Here is an 18303-nt window from a genome sequence, read left to right on the forward strand (position 1 = left end):
AGGCTATATCGCGTTACACAATATATACCTCAGTATTTTGAAATCTCCTCAACAGCACTTCATGAACGCCAGGACTGGGCAACAAAATCAAATATCACTATATTTCTGACCAAAATAACTTGAGAAGATTGCGAAAAAATGTTGTCGGGGTGACTATACTTTCACAATATATTAACATGAAACCCAATTTTTGCACAGCATATGTAAGGCCTCTCTCAAAAAAAATAAGTTTAAAAAGTAATGTTCATAGACTGTATCAACTGTCGCGTCCCTTCACAATTTGTTACTTATTTAAAATGTCTCCTTAGCATGAGTGAACTTTAGTTTCATTTTTCAGAAAGTTTGTAGTTAATGCACTGGCTTCAGTGAGTGAAGCACATTTCTTTAAGCGACTTCCTGGTCCTTTTGAAGACACTGTTATGTCTTTCTTTCCTGTCTGTCTCACTTACAGGTCTGGTCCAGCGATGTGTAATCATCCAGAAAGATGAAAATGGCTTTGGGCTCACTGTCAGCGGTGACAACCCAGTGTTTGTGCAGCTTGTCAAAGAAGGTAAGGAGGCGCTTCAAACTTAAAAGGAAGAAGAAAAAGATGTTAGAACAATGACAACTTCTGGTCGAGGACTGTAATAGAGACGTGGGCTCCTTTTTCATGCTCTGACACTCTGACATCAAAGTGTCATGGTAGTTTGCTCTGAACTTGCAGATATGAAGGGTAATTGGGTCTCAGCACCCACCACTACCACCACCACTCAGGCACTTACTTAGAGAAGTGAAGCCACTGACTATATGTTTCCTCCTCAGTAGTTTCACAGTAGCTTCTGCTTCTGCTTTATCTTGTTTTCTCTTAAAGAGGGGACTTTGACAGGATACTTATGTGGTATCCAGCAGTATTTTACTGTCTGTAGAGGATGATGTGAGCTGTTATCAGGTCACAGAGAACATTACACGGTCTGTACGTTAGAAGAGGAAGGAACCGATCAAGGACTTTTGTTGCACTGTCATCAGTGCTTGGCAGCCTTCAACTATCCCTGTGTGGCTCCCCATTTGTGCTTTTGTTAATGACTCAACACGGAGAGCAATCTACTTAGTAGATCGTTCATGTGAATAATTTATACAACTTATTTGATTTCATTGTGAACTGAGAAGCAAATAAAATTTCTTTCTAGTGTGTATCTGTAATATAGGTTTTAAACCTAAAAACAAGCTAGATGAAGTCTGACAAGGCTTTTGTTCATCGTGAAACAGATCAAATCCAAATATCTATTTACATATTATTACATATTATTATATTATTTCGTCACAAGTTATCAGTCATGCCTGTCTCTCTACTTGTATGTCAACTGATCACACAAGATTATGTCCTTAAAATCCCCATACTGATACAAAAATGAAGACCCAAAATGCACATCATTAGTATATTAGTAGAACTGTATTTGTTTTACAAAATACTTGAGCTGTGTGCTGCTGACTATAGAGCCAGACGTGGATCTCATAATAACCTGTCTCATGCCTAAATCCCTTTGTTTGGGGTGGAGCTGTGAAACAGGTCCTTCTCGTAATATAACCACTGTTATGGTCTTTCAAAATAGCACTCAAATAGTCACTTTGCAACATCTGCTCTGTCAAGGCTATACAGTGTATTCATTGTGCTGAAATATCAACAACTGTGCCATGAAACAAACGTGTGTCTTTTGTGTTTTCCTGCCTGTTTCTTCTCCGTCCACACCTCTTCTGTTGCTCTAATGCTCTTTTTCCTCTCTGTTTGCCAGATGGGGCTGCTATGCGGGCAGGTGTTCAGACAGGAGACAGGATCATCAAGGTATTGTGTTCATCTGCCTCTATGTCTTTAAACTGCTAACGTCACTGTTTTCCTGTCCAAGGCTGAAACAGAGGCTATATGCTGCCATCTGCTGGTCAGTCAGTATATCTGCTCTTTCCTTGCTGTACCATAAAAATGTGATGTCAAGTTGTGAAAGGATTGGATTTATTATCTGTTTATTCTCATCATAGTATCATTTCTGTTTTCCAGGTTAACGGGACCCTTGTTACACATTCTAATCACATAGAGGTGGTGAAGCTTATCAAATGTAAGTTCCTCTGTCTCTGTTCCAGCAAGCTTTCTCATTTTTAAAAACAAACCTTAAAGTGAAACTGACACTTTGCTTTGGTTTGTCCACTTTAGCGGGCTCCTATGTGGCCCTCACAGTGTTGGGGCGGCCTCCAGGGCTCGCCCAGATCCCTTTGTCTGAAGCAGAGTCTGAAATGTTGGGTGTTAGCATTTCCTCTCCAAACTCCCCAGCAGCAGAGCGCCCCTACAGTCCTCAGGACCGCTTCTCCTCCACTCTCCCATCATGGGTACAGTAGTTACTTGAAATGCCTTCTTTCAAAGTCTTGCCTCCACAAATTCCTTCTACATCATCTTTCCTCATCATCTGGGTTATCTTAAATGTGCTCTGCTCTCATTTTTGTGTTGGCTTCTCTATATCTTATCCTTTCTTACTAATTTTCTGTATGCTTAAATATTAAATGTAAGGTATATCTAAGGTCTGCTTGAATGCACCTCACCTGCAGTCTAATGCACACTTCCCCTATATGATTTTCAACTTCCTTTTTCATTTTTTCCCCACAGGATGATAATAGCAGTGTCTGCAACCAAAAGGTTGACATGTTGCAAAGGATGCTCTCCAGAGAGCAGCAGGAGCTGCAGGTTAGCATAACAATCACTGTCACTTCCTGTCTTATTTCCACTGTAACATTGTTTTACTTGCCAGGTGTTGGCAGTATTTGGGTGATTTGCACCCTTTATTGCATAGTTGTATATATATATAAACCCTGTTAAAGGAACATTCTGTTATTAACCTTGTTGAAAATAAAATAATCCGCTTTCATCAATCTTTAAATAGAACATCACTTAAGGTTGGAGACAGGTAGTGTGTAGGGGAGGAGGCAACAGCTGCCTTTCATTGTGCAATCTTGCAGTGTATAATGACTATACAGCCAAACGTTGAACCCTGATTCTACTATACAGACAACACAATACAACTAGTACTGATTTTTTGTTTTGATTTTGCTGTACAGGCCATGAAGGAGGAATACAGCAGGAACCCCTCCCCCAAACTACTGAAAGACATCCAGGAAGCTAAGAAACACATTCCTCAGCTGCAGGGTCAGCTCTTCAGGGCCACTGGGGCAACACAGGTGAAGCAAATGACCCCCGCAACTGACAAACTGCCTCCATGTACTGACATATACAATAGGGTATCCAGGGACACTGATGCACCAGCGGCATCCAGGCTGTCTTTGCATTATTTTGTGTAGTGCGTTTAGGGATCGCTCCAGACAAACATTAATCCTAATCTTATCAGAGGATTAGGCTTTCTCTGTGGGAAGCCACTCTATTGTGTCTGTGTGACAGCTTATTTTACATATACCACTCACTGAATCGGTTGTTATGTATGTCAACATAACAGTCTGCTCTCTTAATTTTACAAGTTGTATTTTATGAGATTATGCTCTTAACACAAATTTTCATATGTTAATTAGTAACAAGTCTTGCGTTCACTTGAATCCATAGGAGGCTGTTCCAGGCGGTGATGCAGATGATGGTAGCATGTTTGAGACAGACCACACTCCTGCCTTGAAGGGAGACAACAGTACGGACCTGTCCTGGACCAGCCCTCCTGTAAGTTGTCTACTATCAGCATTACTAACCAAGATAATTAAAATGTCCCTCTGATCTTCATATTAAGGCTGGTTTCAGACCAAATTTGGTGGTGCGGTGAAAATGCAGGTTTTCCCAAGAGGGCAGTCCGTTTGGCTGCGGCAGTGCCAGTTGTAAGGGGTTCTGCAGAAAAATGCAGCCAGCTGCGGGCAAAAAGTTGAGACAAACTAAACTTTTGAAGATACGCAGCCCGACGTCAACATCGCAGTGGCCAATCATATACGCTGGTGATCAGAATGGCAGCATGAATGACTGAAACCACAGTGGATTGTAATGTAATGTGTCATGTGTATTCACTCAGTTTGGCATTGTGCACGAGTTTAAAACATATCTGTGGATGCCGATGATCACTATAGCACTGGCATGCTTAACCTACCGTGGCAGAGGCTTGACCGGAGATCAGAGGCAGAGTAGAACGGGTCAGTAGCTGGGCTTGTTACATAGCATAGCTAAATGCTACAGAGGGAACCCAATGGTCATTTCTTTGTGTAGTGCTATGTTATACCTGTGATCACTCGGATTGGTCTTGTGCCTCCGTCTAAAACACGTAGTAATGATCTGCCTCGCATCCTGGTTGTTTACCATTAATTTTAACCCGTCAATGTGGACAAACGCTAGTAAAACCAGCATTCTAATAGCATAACAAGATAGCAGTCTCGCCTTTCAGCAAACTGATCAGTGGGTGTTCCCAACATGTCATACACATGGACCATGGTGTCACACTGCCGCAAAATCCTGTGGCATTTCGCCGCACAGATTTGATCTGAATGTACCCTCAGCCTTGATTCAAAGACTAGATAAGCTTTAGGGAAGAACATTCATGGCTAAATCATGCTAAATTAGATTAATCTGAATAAGACCTGCTTAGCTTTGACTACTTCAGATCTAGACAACACCAGTGCAAGAACAATAAGTGTAGGTATCGATTCTGTATCCCATTTTCTGTTGGTCACGCATGAAAACTAATTGAATTAATTACTTGGCATCTGTAGTTTTGGGGAATTCTTTTGTGAAATTGAGCGTGAAAAAGTTCTGCTTCATGTCAGCTCCAGGTATCTCGTGGATTTGGGCCTGGATCACCAGAGAGTCTGTGCCAGAGAGAGTCATCCTTCCCCAGCCCAAAGAGCACACCCAGGAACAGCTTCAACTCCTGCCACTCTCCCGAGGCAGAGGACACCACTGACCTGGTAGTTATACCCTTTGGCCATGTGCAAATTTTGATCAAGACATGTACTGATTTGCTCCCTCTCCTTGAGTAAACCTTTGGATATAGAAGTGTGTTTTATAGATAAATATTGCGTGTTTTTAGATATTACGTGAATAATATCTGTCAATGCAAGTATATGTCCAGTATGTATTAAAATGTCCAAATGGAGTATTTCTTTATGAGACACATTTACCACCGTCTTTTCTCCAGGACTCTCTGTCCCCTACCACAATCAGCAGTCCCTCCTCCTCCCGCCTAGTCTCGCAAATCATTGGTGCTGAGGATGACTATTTTGATTCAGACCAGGAGCAGGTATTTAAACACAGGCAATCTTCTTGACCAAAATTATTTAAAAAGGTGTTAGGTGGTAATCATACACATCTCATTGTAAGCATGGTCTAAATTTTGTCACCTGTGAAGTCAGCAAACACGGCGGTAAAGTTGTTGTTCTGATTTTGTTTCAGACTAACGGCCAGTGTAACAGCTTTAACAGCATCGAGCAGCTCAAGTCTCGCCCCGCCCACCTCGCAGCCTTCCTTCACCATGTCATCTCTCAGTTTGACCCTGCTCCTGTGGTAAGACCCTCATCCTTCGCACCTTGTTCAAATCTTTTAAGCAATAAGTTCCTATTTTCATGCAGCCTGCCAGACACTATCGCTAACTTGTTTTTCATTTTATGTCCCCAGCTGTGCTACCTCTATGCTGACTTCTACAAGCAGACCAACTCCAAAGAGACCAGACGGGTGTTCATGGACCTCCACACCTTTTTCATAGACCGGGGAGCAGTAAGTACAGTTTTTGTTCCCTACAGTGAAATATGGGCAACACTACAGGTCAGGCTGATCTAATGTTCTGCTGTCTTCTGTCACAGAATTTGTACAGCACATCACTAATTAGATTTTGACCAATAATCGGTAAACACTAATTAGACCAAGGAAAGCCCCAACATCTGTTGTTTGTTGTCTTTAAACGTCTATAAATCTGAAACATTTTTGACTTAATATGGAATGATTTACATGACCAAAACATTGTCTCAGTCAACACCAAATTGACTAAGACAGCCACATTTACAGGTTATAATAAGGTGATGTATGTGTTCCAAGTTGGCTATTGCGTCATTTGGCATGTGATTATGGGTGCCTCGATTTTGTAGAATCCAGTTATTCACTAATTATTTTATTTCTCCTCATTTGTTGTCAAAGTATGACACTCATTCTTTTATTTTTAGAATCTGAAAGTTCCTGTTCCTGAATCCATCTCTGCTGATCTCGGTAAGTATTTAATACTGTGCTGTGATTTTGGAAACGTAAACATTTTTTTTTGTTAGTGTCAACTTTTGTGCTTCTGTTTGCTCCTATTGCCATCCTCATTAAACAGTCCATGTAACATTTACTCAGCCGTTCATGCTACCAATTAAGGTATTAAGAAATCAAACACTCTGGTGGTTTGGAAAATATCGCTTAACCATAACAGTGCATATTTAGTGTTCACTTGCCATAACGCTTTAGAGTCGTGCCATACAGTATATGTGAGTATTTGTGTGTGTGTACATGTGTTTGCAGACCGGCGGCGGACAGAACTGATCCCAGAGGAGATAAACAGACACCATGTTCAAACACTGCAGGACTCTCTACTCCCTGACATTCAGAAGAATCTGGAGGATTTCAGGTGAACTTGTCAATTCAAAAAAAAATTTTTCCATGATCTTGGAGATTCAGATTTTGCGGATCTTATCATTTTGTATACCCAAAGTATCTCACTTAGTACACTGCCGGTATATGTTTGTACCTTTAGGCAGAAGCGCAGTATGGGCCTGACGGTGGCTGAAGTTGAGTTGGCCAGACTGGACCAAGAGAGAATCAGAGACCGTGTCACTCTGGAGCGAGAGCGCTCATATGCTGAAAACATCATTACCAAGATAGAGGATATCCTGTAAGTACACACACGCACACACACATATGCTGCTTGGATGCAAAGATACTCACAATCTCGCTTCTCTAATCATTATTAGCCACTCAGACGGTTTTTCTTCTTTTTATTGTTTATAGGTTAACTACTCAGACCACAGAGGAAGAGAAATGGTGAGCGAACTAAAATTGTGGATCATTTGGTTAATTGATATGAGTATTTCTCATATCACACAAGGGGAGATCATTTAGGGCTTCAAGGGCTCTCATGGCCTCTCAAACCATCTGCGTCTTCATAGCATTTACAGTCTGTAATGTGTCTCATAGTAATCTAAAACAATTACTGTGACACGGTGTATTTTATTAGACTTTAAAATAACTATTACAGAAATCTTGTGCTAAATTAATAACATCTGCTCGTGGTACTCATTTTTTAATCTTTAAAGGATAGCTTTTGACGTTTTGACTAAGAACAACATATTGGTGTCATCCAAACCCCATTCTACATCCTCCACAGTTAAGAAATGAAGCGCTCGGGCAGTCTCTTAAAGATAACATCTAATTTATGCAGTATGTTTATATTCAATAATTCAAACGTGTGACTGATTGAAACAGCCTTGTTTGAAATGCCATATGGTCGCAGCGCACTGCAGATGGTTTGTGGAGAAACTGTACGAGAAAGACTGGTGCGACATATGGTACAAGACACAATATGGACACTTGTTCTCTTTAGTTTTTAGCGTTCTGTTTCTTTGTTGGTGACAAATCAGAAAGGAGCGACCAAAGTCTTACTGTTGTTTTCATTTAGCACTACAATGCAGTATGTCATATATACATACATGAAGCACCTTGGTGTGAGGGTCAAGGAACCTCGCAGTCTGGAGTCCAAACGGGTCAGGATCAACTTTCTCCCCAAGATCAAGGTACATAACGCTACTCTTTGAACCTTGACCCTTCTCTCTCTCTCTCTCTCTCTCTCTCTCTTTATCATCTGCCTCATACTTGTCTTGTTTTTTTTTAAAAATCAGAAAAGCATCAAGACAGAAAAGGAAGGAGAAGAGAAGGTGAAGAAACCCAGATTTCCGAGCATACTTGGACCTCAGCGTCGGCCCAGCCGCATCGAAGCAGCATCAGGTGAGACAGGATTTTAGAATAAACCATAATTATGACATTACTGCTAAGTAAGGCTTCAACTAACAATTATTTTCATCGTCATTGTCATTTTTTGGATAAGTCTATTAGTTGTTTTGCTTCTAAAATGTCAGAAAATGGTGAAAAATGTCGATCAGTCCTAAAAAGTTGGAATTAAAAAATGTCTACTTTTTTTTTTACTTTCTGAAACCAATGAATTGAGCGACAAAAGTTAACAACTAATAGTTTAATCATTGCAGCTCTACTGCTGAAGCTTTTTAAAATTTGTACTTTACTTTCTGTGTATTCAGTTGGTAAAGCCTTGGATGGCCGCCCCCGGCCTCAAAAACAGTTGTCTCAGCCCACACTGGGAGCAAGCGAGCACATGGAAGCTGGTCGTCTAAGAGGCAGCCAATCGAGCGAGGGCTCTGAACTCGTACACTCCACGTCTGTCAACACCTCGTCTCCAAACAGTGCAACCTTTAGCTCCGACACTAGCCGAGACACTGATATGGGTGAGTTACTGAACAACTGAATCAAACACATCGGTAGAAGAAGACGACGGCTGGTCGTGTTGGTTTCTAACTTGTTACTTCTCTCTCAGGTGGGACTCCGACCTCAGGCCCCTCCAGGCTGAGCGACGGCCTTCAGTCCGACCCTCTGGATGGGTTGCCGTACCCTGCTACGCACTTTGACCTTTACAGCCTGGACCAACTGCAGGAGGATGACAGAGAAAGCGACAGGTGTGTCAACAGTCACATTTGCAGTTTTGCCTCTTTACATAGAGATGATTAATTTGTATTTAACGTGGATTATTCTGTCAATACTTCATGTAGAGCCCATGAGGGAACACCAAAGGCCATAAGAAGGTGAGATTACCTGTTTATGTTGACTTCTCTAACATAAATGCATCTAAAAAATAGTGGTAGTTATAGTAGTGTTGATTATTTTATCAGCCAGATGAAAAGCTAACTTTCTGTCTCGCCCCAGGCTTGAGGGACTGTGTCCTGCTGATGTCCAGAGCGAGGACGACCAGGGAACAGACTCTGAGCATGACCCCCCGTACTGGCAACAGCTGGTGGGGCGAGAGGTCCTAGCAGGTCTCAGGCCTCAGGAAATCAAGAGACAGGAAGTTATCAATGGTGAGGACATGGCTTCCCACTTCATGTGTTAAAGCCAGATCTATTTTCAAATAATTCCCTGTCAGTGTGCCTAAAAATAATGTTGTGTTAGATAATGATATGATATGTAGCAGCTGAACATTTGCTGGGATCCAACCCAAGCTGCTGTCAAATGTAAATCACACTGAGCCGTGAATTGTCTGCCATCTTGAGTTAACATCTTGCGTTTGTGTCTGCAGAGCTGTTTTACACAGAGCGTGCACACGTCCGGATGCTTAGAGTTTTGGACCACGTTTTCTACCAGAAGCTCTCCAAAGAGTCCATCCTGCCTCCTGCTGACATCAAGAACATTTTCACCAATCTGGAGGAGATTCTTCAGCTGCATGGTACACACATACATCCATCAAAACTTCTTATCTATGCATGTCTGCCCTTGATCCTTTAAGACGCAGTTAAAAAAAACTCAAAAGTAAGGTAGTGAGAATTAAAGTTTCAAGTAAAACTAAACTGCAACACAATGATAAAACATACAGAGCACCCTCAGTTTCATGTTGTGTTCTTTTTCTTTTTTATCTTACATACATACACACACACACATGCTGATGGTCCATTGGTGCATCTCCTTTGAATTTCAGCTTCAATACTGGAGCAAATGGCAGCCGTTCGGAAGAGAAATGAGTCTTCAGTAATTGATCAGATAGGAGACGACTTGCTCTCCTGGGTGAGTACAATTCTCAAGCTGAAATTGTATTTCCTCTTTTAAACATTTTCTTATAGTGAATACATTTCAAGATGACTGATGGCAGGGAAAAAAAGCAAAGAAATTGAACTGTTGCCCAAAATTGCTTTAAAGCGGGGGAAAAAAATGTTGCTGTTGGTGTGGGATTGTGTTTTCAGGCCCAATTCTGTTCATTTCGACTTTTCATTTGAATGCGATAATGGTTTTGTACAGAGAGAAGGGTTTCTTTCACACTTAACATTAAATCCTTACATGCGACACCAAAATCCTGAGGTCATAGAAAGTGTTAAAGGTTTGAAAAAAATGCTTAATTTTAACCATTTTTTTTCTTCTATTAGAAATAGGCTCAAATTTGACTAATCCTTGTAAAATCATCATCATCTTGTGTTTCATCTACACAATCACTCACGCAAACCAAAAATCTTTAATATTTGAACTTAAACAATCCTGTTGTCTCTTTGTCTTTGGTTGTCTTCTGGCACATAAATTATGTAATAATGATTAAAACATAGAATCAAAGGTAACAAGAACAGCTGGTAAAATATATACATTAACTGCTGTGGGTGCAAAGGAAGTCTGAACGTTATTTTTGCAGTCACAGCAATTTAGATGTGATGATAAATGTTTCAAGAGTTTGGAAATAAAGTTCTTCAGAAGTGCTTGAATTCTACTCTTACAAAGCTTAAACATGACAAAGGAACAACTCTGCCCTCCTCAGTAACAAGAATTGTAATCACAGTGGAAGCATGCAAGTGAAACGGAGCATGTTTCTGTAAACGGTAATGTCAGACAGTGCCCCAGATTTGGCTGACATCTCTGCATCTCGATATCATGTGTGATACATTAGATGTGAGGTCACCACATATCAGCTGCCAGCCATGTCTAAGGGGGATAATTGGGGTAAACGGTCCCCTGAGGGTCGGATTGTTCGATCTAGTCTACCAACTTAAGCTGTCTCTGCTGCTGCGAGGACTTAAGCCTGGCCCCCCTTCTGGGAGTTGCTGCTCATTGTAGTGGTTAAATACTAGACATTTCCGTGGCAACTACTCCTGACCCAGATCGACTGAGCGACTGATCACCGTCACTGTCCTGTCTTGGGTTGGGTGGTTACAGTTCAGCGGTGGAGAGGAGGAGAAGATCAAGCAGGCGGTGGGGACGTTCTGCAGTAACCAGCCATTTGCTCTGGAGATCATCAAGACCAAGCAGAAGAAAGACTCGCGGTTCACTTCGTTCATCCAGGTACTGACATCATGCTCACATATTGCAGGAAAATTGTTAAACAGAGATAACATTTGAGTGAAAATTATTGAATGAATGCATCAAAGAGAAGAGTTTAACCCAAGTTACATTTAGTCCTGCTTAGTCACCTGACACATACTTCTTGAAATATGTACTTAAGCTGTTTGATGACCATCCAACCTGATTTTTTTATTGCTTTGCAGGAGGCCGAGAGTAACAGACTGTGTCGCCGACTGCAGCTTAAAGACATCATTCCTGTAGAGATGCAGCGGCTCACCAAGTACCCCCTGCTACTAGAGAACATCTCCAAGTACACAGGTGCTGTAGTGTTTCCTTACCAATCAGAGTTCCTTCACAACAGTTTGCAGTGATTTGTTCATGTTGTAATCAGCTTATGTGCACAACATTGTAATAGTGCAAAAATTACTCCACACACTAACCATGTGCATGGCCTTATGATTCAAATCAAGATGTTTGAATAAACCAAAAATGTGGCTCGTAATTGATCCATTAGTCCTTTGTCCTATAAAAGGTCAGAAAGTACAAAAAATTTCCATTACAAGTTCCCAGAGTCTCAAAGCAGTGAATTATGGGGATTTTTGCTTTCAAAAATAACTTCAATAAAATAACCCAATTTTGTTGAAGATACATTTTCTGCCAATGGACTAATTGCAGCCTTATAAAAGAATATAATAGACACAAGCAAGGCGTCTGCAGGTCCCGAAATAGTCTTTAAATGTCTTAAATTCAATTGTATAAATATTAGGCCTTAAAAGATATTAAAAAGTCTTAGATGCCAAAAACATTTTGTCTGATTTCATTTATCCATCACTTAATTTCTTGTGGTATAAATGAGTTGAGCTCTTCTGCTTGATGATGTCACAAATCTTTAAACCTACCACTCAACATAATACTGTCATTTTGCTTTATACTTACACTCACCTGACCTTAATCAATCTATAACCATGTTCTCATGTAAAACCTACCTCTCCATAGGACCACATACTATGTACTACATACCTTTATACTTACCTGTAGTGCTTGAATAATAAAAAGAGTCATTAGTCTTAAATTTGGTTAAAAATCATCTTGAATAGATCTTTAAAAGCATTACATGTACATGTCTGATACCTGTAGACACCCTGGGTATGACACTTGATGTGAACAAAGCATTAAATTAAGCACCAGCCTCTATGTTCTGGACTTGGAAACACACGAAGCCTTAAGGTACACTATGAATCTTTTAGTCCTATAGTCTTCAACTGTAGGACTTGTATGATCTTTTTGTTGTCACCACTCCATAACACAAAATACAAGCTTGTATTGCCCTGTTTACATGCAAAAATGTAAACATATGGCTTTAAAGTTAATCTAAAACTCATGTTGGCTCCCGTCAACTGCTATTCCTTTTATCAAGAGCTATTTCTGCTTATGGGCCTGTAAAAAAGTTACATAGTGCACCTATAATGCTGTCAACAGGCCTGCAGGAGCAGCCACCGAGCAGGTTTGTGCATTCATAAAAACCACTTCCAGTTAATGCAGGTACATAAACTGATTCCTCTGCGGAAGCCTTATACAGACATCAAAGTCTGTTCCACTTCGTCACAAATATTAAGTCAATCACAGACTCCATCACAGAGAGCCATTGATCTGCTTTTAAAAATGACAGCTTCAAACCACTATTATATTTATTCTCTTCACTGACAGTTTCAGACTCTCTTGACGAGTGATACTTTTTTTTCTGTCTGCAGTCTAGTTTATCACACTGATTGGATAACTGTAGAGCTTTGCTGCACCAGTGAGAGTGTATATCTGGTCAGATGGTTGTCGCTGTCAACTAGAAAATAAATTAATTCTTGTTCTAACTTTGGCCCGCTCTGGTGCAACTCCTCTGCGCGCGACCTTCATTAGCAGAGTTCAGTTATTGTATTCAGCCTCTCAGTCCTCAGATCCTCAAATCAATAGGATCATATGAGGAAATTAATTCAGTATGGGCCTTAATTTACTCATGTCGCTGTTAACCATGGAAACACGCATTGCAGGAATAATACCTAGTTTGCATTTTATAATCTGCATGTAAAAAAACACAATAGATAAAAATGCAAATCAACTGTTGAGGTAGAAGGAAGTGGATAAGAATGAAGCAAATGAAGTCTTTAGCAAGGATCTACATGGCAACATGCCAACCATTAGTGAATTACAGAGACAAATGGAGAGATTATCATTTTAATGGTCCTCGAGCGGTCGTGCACATTTTGGGAAATGTCTCACCCATTATTTGGTCCATCATTTTAGTCTTGGCTGGGGTTTGGGCCTCACACAGAGACAACGCACTAACGATAAAGTATAACCAGCTATTATGGGCTCATAATGCCCCCCTGATTTATCATAATTTTTGAGAACGATGGTGTGTTAATGGACAGTGGAAATATCAATTTCCCAGACAGCCCCCCTCTGAAGAAATGAGGAGGCCTCACTTTTTATTTGATGTCATAATATCTTTCAGAGAACGCAGCGGAGAAGGACAAAGTGAAGCAGGCGGCTGACTGCTGTAGAAAGATCCTCAATCACGTCAACCAGGCTGTGAAGGAATCTGAGGACAAGCAGGTGCGATGTTTTTTAAAACCTTCTTTCCATTTCATGCCATCCCAGAGACTTTTCTCTCATTCTCATCCTAAGTCCTCCACAATTTATTTTTTCTCTACCTCCTTTGCTCCCCAGGCAGTAGCTTCTTTTAAAAGACCGCTTACTTATCCCCTCTCCACTGTTTCTGCTTCTCTCCATCTTTCCTCTAGAGGTTGGAGGACTATCAGAGAAGATTGGACCTCTCCTCTCTAAAGCAGACAGACAACCCCATGATCCTGGAGCTAAAGGTGAGATTTCTACACAACCCTTTTAGCTTCAGTTAAAGCACACTTACTTGTTGTACACCCACATACGCTGTTTGAAATAACTGCTCGGTTGACAGGTAGTGCTGTGTGGAAAGTATTTGAGAAAATGTATTTCCTTGTTCCACCTCCAGAACTTGGATCTAACCAAAAGAACGATGGTGCACGAGGGACCACTGTCATGGAAAGTGAACAAGGACAAAACTATTGGTTTGTATTTAGCACATTATAAAAGAAAATATTGTTATCAAGCGTTGATATTGCTTCCAAAACAGTAAATATAAATATCCTCTCTGTCTCCTTTCAGAGCTGTACACACTCCTCCTGGAGGACATCCTCGTTCTGCTACAGAAACAAGATGAGCGTCTGATACTCAAGTGTCACAGTAAAAACCTGGCAGGCACTGCAGATACCAAACATATCTTCAGCCCCATCATCAAACTCAACACTGTGCTGGTGCGCTCCGTGGCCACAGGTCAGTTAACACCTAATCGCCAAATCTGTTTTTCTGTTCTGCCTTTTACAAACAAGGCAGAACAATTAGTTGATGAAGCCGGATCGGATAAAATCACCCAAACAACAGTGTCAGGCTACAGAATTGTCGTTAATCTCACCCTGAACTGTCTCTCCTGCCAGACAACAAGTCCTTCTTCGTCCTATCCATGTCAGACAACGGAGCCCAGATCTACGAGCTGATGGCACCCACAGTCTCAGATCAGAGAACGTGAGTCCCTTAACTTCTGATTGATGACTAACATTTTTATTGCTCCAGTTGCTAAATGTGTAAAGGTGATAACTCTTCCTTTTTTTTTTCTTGCACAAGGTGGCAGCGTCTAATCACCCAGAGAGCTGATGCCATGAAAGTCAAACCTCACAGCGTCATACCATTACCTCAGACTGAGTATGTTACTTCATCGTCTTTGTAATGTAATCAAATCAGTTGTTTCTTCGAGTTTATTAACATAACATGCTGCTTGTGTTTCAGTGGGGAGAGGGATGGTGTGGAGATCATTACCGCAGGTGTTTCCAGGCTGAGTAGAGACCCAGATCGCACATCCACTGGCAGTACCCAGTCCACAGGTACCTGGAGCCACTTATTTCTTCAGTTTTCCTCCTTATTAGTTCAGATATTCTCTTGTATTTAACTGTGTGGATAATCCTCCTCTGATTACACCTCCTTAGATAAAGAGAGCAGTCCAGCCACTAGAAGTGTGATGCAGAGCTCTCTACCAGGTAATAATCCGTTCGAGGGGGTAAAGGCAGAGGAAGAGGAGGAGGAGGAAGGTTTCGTGGACCCAGAGCTTGCTTACCAAGTGGCTGAAGACAGCAAAGAAGGAGACTCGTTTAACATGTTTCCCTCCAGAGCAGACGAAGCACTGAAAACATGTAAGCACACAGAGCTGATGACTCAAAAATCAAGCGTGACACATGCAGCATATTAATCAGCTGTACACAGATAACTGTTAACCTCTCACCTGTCCCTCAGTGGCAGCATTAAAGCAGGTGTTGGTGACCCAGCTGATGTCCCAGGAGGCTGCAGAGCAAACCAAACGCTCCACAGGGGCCCGCCTCCTCAGGACCACCTCTCTGCGGACCCCCGTAGACAGCCGCGCACGGGTGATGGTCCACAATGGCTCAGAGAAGAACAGCTCCCAGACAGAGGACCCGACTCAGGACCTGGGCTCTGGGGACACGGGCTTCTTTGATTCTCCTGAAGATTATGGTGAGCCGGGTCGGATTTAAACAATTGATTTGTCATTATACATTACATTGTAGGTTTAAAGAGATTTTACTTTGTACTCAGTGATCTTTATCTCCTTCTCTGATCCCCATGTTATGAGAACTAAACGGCTCCTTTTGATTCTTTCAGCAGGATATTTAGTCCTGGAGGGTTACGGTGGCCCAGGGGAGAGCAGCACAGATGACGACATCTTGGCGTCGACCACGGGGAAGCAGCTGCGCGCCTCACAAGGCTGCGCCGCCGACTCTGGCATCAACTTGAGGTTTTCTTCAGCGTCACAGGCCGGCAGCCTCTCCTCTTTTAGCAGACAGGTCTTGTCCCACCTTCGGAACCTTCAGGCCAACCTCAACTATCTGAAGGTGATTAACAGTCAAGAGCTCACCAACACATACCTATAAAATTCCATATTTATACACATTGTGTCATTTTTATTGCCCGATCTGACAGTGAGTCGTTTCTTTCTCTTGCAGGAGGTTGAGGCCAAGTACAATAATCTAATACGCCAAAGGCCAGAGAGGCCACCAGCGGCAGACGCGGATGGAAACAAAGGTATTTCAATTCATGCTCGGTGTCAACATATGAATCACTACATCTTAATGCATGAATCACTTCTGTGTCTGGCTTTTTCTGATCCTTCACCTCCAATTTTTCCCCACAGATAAGAGATAGTGGAAGTCCGTGCCTCAGCTTTTTGGCTCTGGTCCCAAAGAGGAAGTACCGACTTAGTAGTCTGTTCCTACTTCTTGTGTCCTGGACTTTCTGGACATCCTATAAGCTTGTCCTCTCACTGCTGAGCCCCCTCTTCTTATTTTCCATCGCCGTCGCCCGCGGTTGCCACAGAGAATAAAAGACTTGAGTGTGAGCGGAAACGTTTGAAGGGTGGAGTCATCTTTGTTGATGCCGCGCCCCCCCCTCCATCAGCACAAGGCAATCAGCGAGGTGGGATTGCCCCCGAAACCTCACCCCTCTACCATCTAACACCCATTTCCCCCCGGAGCTCCCTGCAAGAAAGAGAACTTATACCAAAATGTACAAAGATGTGTGTTTAGAATATATATATATGAAACACAAAACAAGAAAAGGAAAATTTTAAGATAATGTATTAAGATTTTTTTTATCCCAAGATGTATTTATTTTCTTTCTTTTCATTTTTTTTTTTTTTAAGTGTTTCCCACATTGCTTGCATGCTTAATGGCCATGGTGTTACCTTTTTGGCTGCTTCTCCTGCTTCAGTCACACAGGGTTAGTGTGAGTGTTGAGTGCACGCTAGCATACGAGCACGCTAGCCTAGCGTACCCTGATGAAATGGCAGGAATATATTCAGACTGATAGAGGCCAGAGTTGCACTGGTGATGGATAGATCCCATTGTGTTAAAAACTCATACATTGTGTTAAAGTCTAGAATTTCAGATAAATTCTAGGTGTGGTGTTAACTAGAATGAAGAGTCCGAAGGCTCTGATCTGGTCCTGTTGCATTTCTGTGATGCCTCCTTCCTCCTCCTCCTCACTGTGAGGGGTTCTTTACCCTTCGTCTGCTCCTCTTCTCCTTCGCGTATGACTCTCCCCCCTTCTTTTCCCTGTGAACACTTATGGGTGTCATCCTTCTCCTTTTCCTCACAGCCCAGTGGCTTTCATGCTTATTTATCCCCTCCCACACTCTATATGTCATGCTTCCTCATCTACCCTGTAGGGTATCTTGCCCCATTCTTCCCCCCTCCCCTACACGGAGCGGTCATGCTCTTTCTGTATCAGCTCCTGACAGAACTGCTGCTTCTTCCTGCTACTGTTGGTGATGCTGATCTGACTGCCTGATATCCTAATAATGTCATGAAGTTCAACATACTGTACAATGATCAAGTTGGAAGGTTATGCATAACTTTAATAAATAAATGGTGCCATGCCACATTCAAAAAGGAAAAAAAAACTTGCCTGTGTGTTTTCTTTTATGTACTGGTATTTTTATGTGACATTGACCGCATTGTCATGCTGCTACAATGATGGTCAGTAAAACATTTCACTTGTACAGCACTTATTGAATGACAGTTTCAGTAATGGAGAAATGATTGAAGACCATTTTTTTCACTTAAAGCTTGATGAGAAAAATCAAGGACGCCTGAGCATTAGTCATGATGGATCGACCAGTGTCTTTATTAAAAAAAAAGTAGCTTATCCTTGAATTCTTGCACACCCCGTTGGTAGAAAGACTCCATTTTTATCAAAATGACAAGTAAATGTTCAGTTATGCTATTAATCTATAAAATTCAAAGAACCAAGATATCATGGTATAACTGTAGGTTACTCACCTCTTTTTTTCTCTTAGTTGAATTATAGTTCCTGCTGAAGAGAATCGATGATCTGTAGATTTAAAGCTATAGCTCCCATGATATATCTGTACTTTATAAGCTGACCTCTTTGTATCAGATATAAGCCATTTTTCAGATGTCGGATGATGATTAGATGTCACCTCCATTCACCTTCTTGTAAGACTGTATGTTGCTATGATTCCCCATGTTCCAGGGAATCTAATAGGCTATCTCCTCATATCATCACACTTCATGACTCGTAGATCTTTTAATTATTTGGCCCTTTTGACTAAAAATAGCTAAATT

At 41.5% G+C, this 18303-nt stretch overlaps 1 protein-coding gene across 5 annotated transcripts in view; it reads left to right on the forward strand.

The window, feature by feature from the left end:
- The window catches only part of arhgef12a (Rho guanine nucleotide exchange factor (GEF) 12a), a 39513-nt gene extending 21895 nt beyond the window's left edge, over nucleotides 1–17618 (forward strand). For 4 of the 5 annotated variants that reach the window (XM_073483388.1, XM_073483365.1, XM_073483356.1 and 1 more), the window contains 37 exons: nucleotides 452–550; nucleotides 1770–1819; nucleotides 2030–2087; nucleotides 2183–2355; nucleotides 2630–2707; nucleotides 3079–3198; nucleotides 3575–3682; nucleotides 4768–4908; nucleotides 5139–5240; nucleotides 5393–5503; nucleotides 5615–5713; nucleotides 6157–6199; nucleotides 6491–6596; nucleotides 6723–6860; nucleotides 6977–7009; nucleotides 7644–7758; nucleotides 7864–7969; nucleotides 8278–8481; nucleotides 8571–8709; nucleotides 8803–8835; nucleotides 8957–9108; nucleotides 9327–9473; nucleotides 9723–9808; nucleotides 10940–11065; nucleotides 11269–11383; nucleotides 13572–13672; nucleotides 13861–13938; nucleotides 14088–14163; nucleotides 14261–14428; nucleotides 14590–14677; nucleotides 14777–14854; nucleotides 14939–15033; nucleotides 15136–15339; nucleotides 15440–15676; nucleotides 15824–16053; nucleotides 16165–16243; nucleotides 16353–17618. In XM_073483388.1, the coding sequence (XP_073339489.1) occupies nucleotides 452–550; nucleotides 1770–1819; nucleotides 2030–2087; nucleotides 2183–2355; nucleotides 2630–2707; nucleotides 3079–3198; nucleotides 3575–3682; nucleotides 4768–4908; nucleotides 5139–5240; nucleotides 5393–5503; nucleotides 5615–5713; nucleotides 6157–6199; nucleotides 6491–6596; nucleotides 6723–6860; nucleotides 6977–7009; nucleotides 7644–7758; nucleotides 7864–7969; nucleotides 8278–8481; nucleotides 8571–8709; nucleotides 8803–8835; nucleotides 8957–9108; nucleotides 9327–9473; nucleotides 9723–9808; nucleotides 10940–11065; nucleotides 11269–11383; nucleotides 13572–13672; nucleotides 13861–13938; nucleotides 14088–14163; nucleotides 14261–14428; nucleotides 14590–14677; nucleotides 14777–14854; nucleotides 14939–15033; nucleotides 15136–15339; nucleotides 15440–15676; nucleotides 15824–16053; nucleotides 16165–16243; nucleotides 16353–16363 (4127 nt within the window). In that variant the 3' untranslated portion in view covers nucleotides 16364–17618. The remainder of the gene's footprint in view (nucleotides 1–451; nucleotides 551–1769; nucleotides 1820–2029; nucleotides 2088–2182; nucleotides 2356–2629; nucleotides 2708–3078; nucleotides 3199–3574; nucleotides 3683–4767; nucleotides 4909–5138; nucleotides 5241–5392; nucleotides 5504–5614; nucleotides 5714–6156; nucleotides 6200–6490; nucleotides 6597–6722; nucleotides 6861–6976; nucleotides 7010–7643; nucleotides 7759–7863; nucleotides 7970–8277; nucleotides 8482–8570; nucleotides 8710–8802; nucleotides 8836–8956; nucleotides 9109–9326; nucleotides 9474–9722; nucleotides 9809–10939; nucleotides 11066–11268; nucleotides 11384–13571; nucleotides 13673–13860; nucleotides 13939–14087; nucleotides 14164–14260; nucleotides 14429–14589; nucleotides 14678–14776; nucleotides 14855–14938; nucleotides 15034–15135; nucleotides 15340–15439; nucleotides 15677–15823; nucleotides 16054–16164; nucleotides 16244–16352) is intronic. The other variant, XM_073483380.1, reaches the window with a different exon arrangement.
- Nucleotides 17619–18303: the final 685 nt, after the last annotated feature.

Source organism: Pagrus major, chromosome 2 (assembly GCF_040436345.1).
Source record: "Pagrus major chromosome 2, Pma_NU_1.0".
In the NCBI taxonomy this organism is placed as follows: Eukaryota; Metazoa; Chordata; class Actinopteri; order Spariformes; family Sparidae; genus Pagrus; species Pagrus major.